We start from the raw sequence: 6698 nt of genomic DNA on the forward strand, positions 1-6698 counted from the left end.
TTGTCTCAATTGAAATTAATAGGAAATTATAAAAAAAAACATTGAAATTAAGAACATCTTTACAAATTATACATTTTATTTGGAGGAGAAAAAAAAAAGTAAAAATTCAAACCATGTTCTCTCAACATTTAACACTAAAGTTCTATTAGGATTCCAAAAAGCATTTGTTGCCAAGCACTTTCAACTGACTGCTTTGTTGTAGGGTGTTATCTAGCAACATTTCACCAACTAACTGCTTTAGTTCAACCACCATCTGCAAGCATGTAAGATAGACATTCTTTCATTGAAAGAAAATTTTGGGTTTTTTATTATTTTGATATCAAACGAGTTTTATTTATTTATTTTTTATTTTATTTTTTTTTTAATCTTATCTTTACATATCAAAATTTTTCAAGAGGGGGAAAAAAATTCTGCCAATAATTGGGCTGATAGATTGCATTGAAAATTCAAGTTGTAATACAAATATTATGGTTGTTACAAAAGGACTAAGTCCTTCCTTTGTGTAGCACTAGTACCAAACAACTGCAGACAATAGAGATTGCTAATGGGAGAGCACAAGTCACATAAAATTCCTGTATGGTGTGGTAGAAACAAGTTTGTACAGCTGTAAACTATGCAAGATATATACTTGATAGCTATAAGCTACACCAGATATATAATATATTTGTATAGCTATAAGCAACAGAACATTTAAAAACTAAAGCAGAGAATTAATTACTTTGCAAAAAAACTAAATAAATGTATTCATTGTCACCATCGTTTATGTCCATTTTCCATGCTGACATGGGGCTGGACAGTCCGATATGGAGCTGGCCAGCAGGGAGTTGTCTAGACGCATTTGTCTATTGTGGCATGGTTTCTAATGGCTGGACACCCTTCCTAAGGCCAACACTTAACAATGTGCTGGGTCCTTTTTATGTACCACTGTTAAGTGGTAGTTATGCAGCATCAGCACAGGTGATTTTTATATGAAACCAGCCCAGATGTGTGGAAAACATCAATTTTACTTAGCTTGACACACATACAGGATTATCCTTTCAGGTGCTGGTGCTGCATAAGTATATATACATATACACACACATATATGTGGCTGGTACAAAGTTCCAGCTAGGCAGAGGATGACATGGTGGTGGAACGAGGTAGACAGTGCTATAAAAGCAATGAGACTTCTTATATATATATATACACGTGTAGATACATATACATACACACATGTATAGATATATACATATATATACATGTATAGATAGATATATATATATGTGTGTGTGTGTGTTTGTTAATATTTAGCAGAAATAAACTGGGCAGGCAATGTGATGGGTGACAACTGCAGATGATAGTAAATAAGCAGCAAATATTGGCAGAAATGCAGAAAATGTACAAACAGGTAAGTTCACTGTCTTGGGTAACCATAGTAATGCCTTTAATTTGAAAATAAATGAAGGCCAAGAGTTGTGAACCTCCTTTGAAGAAAAACAAATAATAATAATAATGTTCTTATGTGATGTGACAGAGACAAAATATTGAAAAAAAAATTGTCAGTTTGCAATAAATATTTATTTCAGTTCATTTGTGTGAAATCTACCACAAACAGAAATTATTTAACACCACGGAGCTCAGGCAGGAGTGGGGGGGGGGATATTAGCCAGAGAATATACATACAATAATGTATAATATCCTTCTATGCAGAATCTGTTGGAATTATTTAAAAAGCAAAAAAAAAAAAGCATAAAAAAAAAGTAGCAATCACCACGGAATAATTTTTTGTGCAGGTTTTATTATTTTCGGTAAGTTTAGTTAATTTGAGACTTTATATATACATATACACACACACATATATATATATATATAGAGAGAGAGAGAGAGAGGTAAGGCTGAAAGTTTGATGTGGTCCATAAACCATCAGATTGTATATCAAACAGGTTGAGTAGGCAACGTGATGCTGGATGAGAAGCTTAAAGTAGCCTATATTTTTGTTATAATAATAACTCTATTGAAATATCATATTGGTAAATAGTGTTGCAGGATGGCATGGATGAAACAGTGAAGTAGTTTCTCTACAGGGGGAACCTCAATGAGATGTCTTACTGAACACACAGCTAATGACACATTCCCTCTGACATTGCTGCAACTATTGCTTCTTTTAGTTGCTAACTTCATGGTACTCACAACAAAGCTATTTGGTTGCAGTCCTCCGGTTCTTCATTGTTTTACTAAAATTTTCTTCTTCTTGCATTTCTCTTCGAAAATTGCTAAGTTTTTCTGAAATCAAACACAATATTCTGTTAGCAGAATCAATGTACATTTAAAAACAAAAATTAATTATTTCCCACCCCTTTCTCTCACAATGTCTCTCCCATCATAGTCTTGCTACCTTTACCCACCCACCCATTCTGGTTCTTTGCTGTTATTACTCACTCTCCCATTCACCTTCTCAGTCACATTGCTTTGGGTTAAAAATAACATGTCTCAGAGTGGTGAGGAACCTTTTACTCTTACAGTGGACAAAGCAATCCCTCTCGCCTTAATACCATAATATAATGCATCAAGTACTTTCTGTAAAGTGGTTAGCAAATGGGCTAAAGATGTGTACAGTGATGCAGTCCCTTTAGTCTTTATCTTGTCAAGGACATTAACAACCTCTCTAGCGCTGGTGGCATGATGCATTTACATTCACCATTTAATTTCCATGCTTCCATGGAATTTGTTGAGACAGATTTTCTAGCTAGATGCTCTCCCTGTTGCCAACTCTCACCCACTTCCAGTGACAATTTTCCTATTCTGCAGTAGTAGTCCCCTCATCTGGTATTGTACATGCTGCAACACCTTCTCCAGCAGCAACCTGGTGTGCTCAGCTGCCAGCCCTGTCTTCATTGCTTGTCAAACCAAGACAGAAAAATTGTCAAAGTATCAGCTACTCTGACAGATTTGTGACTGAGCCTGTGGCAATGGAGACCCCTCCCCCCCCAACTTTCTTGTGTGTCACCTCACCCCTACCCAACTACATCTCTGCTCACTGCTAGTGAAGCAGAAACAGCTATTCCCATGCATGAGCCCTGTCAGTTGGAGTGGCCATTCCAGTGCATTACCCCTGCCATCCTCTGGAGCAACACACTTTCCATTTTGTCTGTTGGGACAAAAGTCATATGTCTCATAAATATAATGTCTATAAGGACAAATTTTGGAAATCATTTATACCTTGTGGTGCTTCCAACACTGAAGCGAATAGAAGTAGAGTATTTTCCCATGACCATACATGCTTTAATAAAAGATTTGAAGCAAAGGAAACCATTTGTATAATGATAGTGATGCTGGTTTACAACAATTGTGAAACACCAAGTCATGGAGACAAACACACAGAATGAGTTTTCTGTTTGCATCTGCCAAATCTACTCACAAGGTTTTTTGGTTGGCCCAGTTACATAGACAAAGCCACTTACACAAAGTGCCACACAGAGGGACTGAACTGACTACCAAGTGGCTGAGAAGCAAATTTAACCACACAGCCATGTTTATATATGGAACATGGGTGTTAAATGGGTTTTTTTTTTGTTTTGTTTCAGTCATTAGACTGCAGTCATGCTGGGGCACCACCTTGAACTTTTTAGTCAAATGAATTGACACCAAATCTTTTTTTTTAAAGCCCAGTACTTATTCTATTGGTCTCTTTTGCTGAACTGTTAAGTTAGGGATGTAAACATGCCAACACCAGTTGTCAAGCAGCTGTGGTGGAGGACAAACAGAAACAAAGACACTTCCTTCAGTTTCCATCGACCAAACCCACTCACAGGGCTTTGGTCAGCCCAAGGCAATAGAAGAGGTGCCACACTGTGGGACTGAACCCATAATCACGAAACTGAGAAGCAAGGATTCTCTCAGTTTCCATCTACCAAATCCACTCAAAAGGCTTTGGTCAGCTATGGGCTACAATTTCATAAATCACTTTAACAGTAAATGAATTTTTAGTACCGCCTGACTGGCTCCCGTAGGATTTTCGAGTGAGATCGTTGCCATTTCGAGCGTGGCCGTTTTCGTGCGGGTGACACGTAAAAGCACCCACTACACTCTCTGAGTGGTTGGCGTTAGGAAGGGCATCCAGCTGTAGAAACTCTGCCAAATTAGATTGGAGCCTGGTGTTGCCATCCGGTTTCACCAGTCCTCAGTCAAATCGTCCAACCCATGCTAGCATGGAAAGCGGACGTTAAACGATGATGATGATTCAGAAAATGACTCTCCCAGCAAATACTTAAGAGATATTAATGAGTTGATGATTGTTGATAATACAAAAGTGAACTGGAAGAATTAGCCAAGACATGAACCAGAAAAATAAACAACTATTTTATTTGAGGTTCATGCTTTCCTTTAATTTTAAGACCCGTAATCAATTTGTGAATATTCTCAACAAAGTCATTGAAATATTTTTTGGGTAGAAATTGAAAGAAACTTACCATGAAAGGATTTTAGTTTACTGAGCTGTTTAATGAGAAGAGCATCCAGTGATCTTGTGTATTCTGAAAGGGAGAGAGAAAAAAAAAATTTCAATTGAATAATAATAATTTATAGAGATGTATTTGTATAGCAAATAACCTGATTTTGGTTCGTCTGAGATTATAGCAAAAAAACATTTACCCAGGGTGCCATGCAGTGGGATTGAACCCCAGATCAGGTGATTGGGAAGCAAACTTCTTAACCACACACCCATGTTCTGTGCTTGTTATTCACAACGTTTACCTCCCTTCGTTCACTAAGTACTGCCTACATTCAAACAGGTAAATAAGGTTGGTTATGCAAGGTGAAAGAAACTTCTGCACAGTGACTAAGTAAAGAATAATCTAAGTTGTTCTAATGTCTGACATATTTTCCAAATCTCAAAAGGAAAATTTCTTAGAAATAAACTTTAGCAAATACTGAAATTAAAGAAGATAGATACAAAAAATACATCTATCCTCATTTATCTTGGAAGTCTGGTTCCTCAAAATCAGTGATAAACGAATTGTAAATGAATCAAAGAGTAGATTCACTGACACCAAATCTGTAGCCCATAGTAACCAAATTGTCAAATTCAAGTTGGAGAGTCATGGCGAAATTAGTTATTTCAAATATCTGCCCTCGAGTCACTTTTGTAACAGAAGTTATTTTCCAATATCTTGGTTATTTTCAAAGTTATAACATACAGGTACTAATGCATTTTATGTCTGGACCGTTAACTATGTATCTAATGTGTATCTTGACAGTTTTACACAACTGTCAAGGGACCTGTGTTAGAAATAACACAAATATCCCTCAAATCACACTTTTTTTTTCTTTTTTACAAAAAGTACTGGAAGACGACTGCGCTGGTATGAATGTGGACAGCTGTGTGAGGAAGTGTGCCACTCCCTAACTGTGGAAAGAACCTTTTGAAGAAGTAACCCCAGGAAGACATGGGATGAGGTGGTGAAGCATGACCTTCAAACATTGGGCCTCACAGATGCAATGACATTTGGAGATATGCTGTGACTGAGAAGACCCGGCAACTAAAGTGAGATTACAGCCATGGCCGATGCCAGTGTTGCATGTCCGGCCCATTTAAGAGTACCCAAGTGATATGATATGCTTGAGAAGACCTGTTGAGTCAAGTAAAACCAAAACCAAAATCGTAGTTGTGGCCAGTGCCCCGACTGGCTCGCAAAATGCATTATCCAAACGTGGTTGAAACCAGTGTCTCCTGACTGGCTCCCATGCTGGTGGCATGTAAAAAAAAACACCATCCAAACATGGTCGATGCCAGGTCTGCCTGACTGGTTCCTGTGCTGGTGGTACATAAAAAGCACCACCCGAACATGGCCAATGCTAGTAGCCCCCAACTGGCTCCCATGTCAGTGGCACATAAAAAGCACTATCCAAACATGATCGATGCGAGGCCCACCTGACTCGCTCCTGTGCCAGTGGCATGTAAAAAGCATCCACTACACTGTTGGAGTGGTTGACGTTAGGAAGGGCATCCAGCTGTAGAAAAATGGCCAGATCAGGTTGGAGCCTGGTGTAGTCGCTGGCTTTCCAGACCTCAGTCAAACCGTCCAACTCATGCCAGCTTGGAAAATGGACGTTAAATGATGATGAAAGAATGTAGCTCAAGACACATATCTGGAAAGGAAAGAGTCAGGTTGGTTATAGTTTGACATGTGGATATATATGTGTGTGTGTGAATATACATATATATGTGTGTGTGTCATCATCATTTAACATCCATTTTCCATGCTAGCAATAGGTTCGGCTTTAGATACCATACCAAAACAGACAATATAGCCCGGCACAGCTCCCAACCTTGCCAACTCCTGTCAAACCATCCAACCCTTACCAGCATGGAAAGACGGCCATTAAATGATGCATATATGAATAAATATGTGGTGTATGAATTACAGGTCTGCTGCAAGGAATCATTGCAAGTCTGCTAGAATTTAAGGGAAAGATTAACAGAAATAATATTTTTCATAGGCAAAGTTTTTTGTGGATACAACAACAACAAATAATTACCTTCCACATCATAATCAACTTCCTCTGTCATCTTCATTAATTTTCGGTTATCAATTAAGAACTTTTGAGTATGCTGAAAGAAAATTGAAAAATGTTCTTTCGTTAGGAATTACTTAGTTATCAGTATTTCGTTAATGGTGTAGTGAGAGGAGAAAGCAGTGTCAATAACAAACACCCACACA

General features: G+C 38.0%; 1 protein-coding gene across 3 annotated transcripts in view; it reads right to left on the minus strand.

Annotated features, from left to right (window-relative positions):
• Nucleotides 1–55: 55 nt before the first annotated feature.
• The window catches only part of LOC106879651 (kinesin-like protein KIF2A), a 66186-nt gene continuing 59543 nt past the window's right edge, over nt 56–6698 (minus strand). For 2 of the 3 annotated variants that reach the window (XM_052971045.1, XM_052971047.1), the window contains 3 exons: nt 6517–6589; nt 4449–4511; nt 1758–2262 (listed from right to left, as the gene is read on the minus strand). In XM_052971045.1, coding sequence (XP_052827005.1) covers nt 2177–2262; nt 4449–4511; nt 6517–6589 — 222 coding nt within the window. In that variant the 3' untranslated portion in view covers nt 1758–2176. Of the gene's footprint in view, nt 254–1757; nt 2263–4448; nt 4512–6516; nt 6590–6698 lie in introns of those variants that run through there. The other variant, XM_052971046.1, reaches the window with a different exon arrangement.

Source organism: Octopus bimaculoides, chromosome 10 (genome assembly GCF_001194135.2).
Source record: "Octopus bimaculoides isolate UCB-OBI-ISO-001 chromosome 10, ASM119413v2, whole genome shotgun sequence".
In the NCBI taxonomy this organism is placed as follows: Eukaryota; Metazoa; Mollusca; class Cephalopoda; order Octopoda; family Octopodidae; genus Octopus; species Octopus bimaculoides.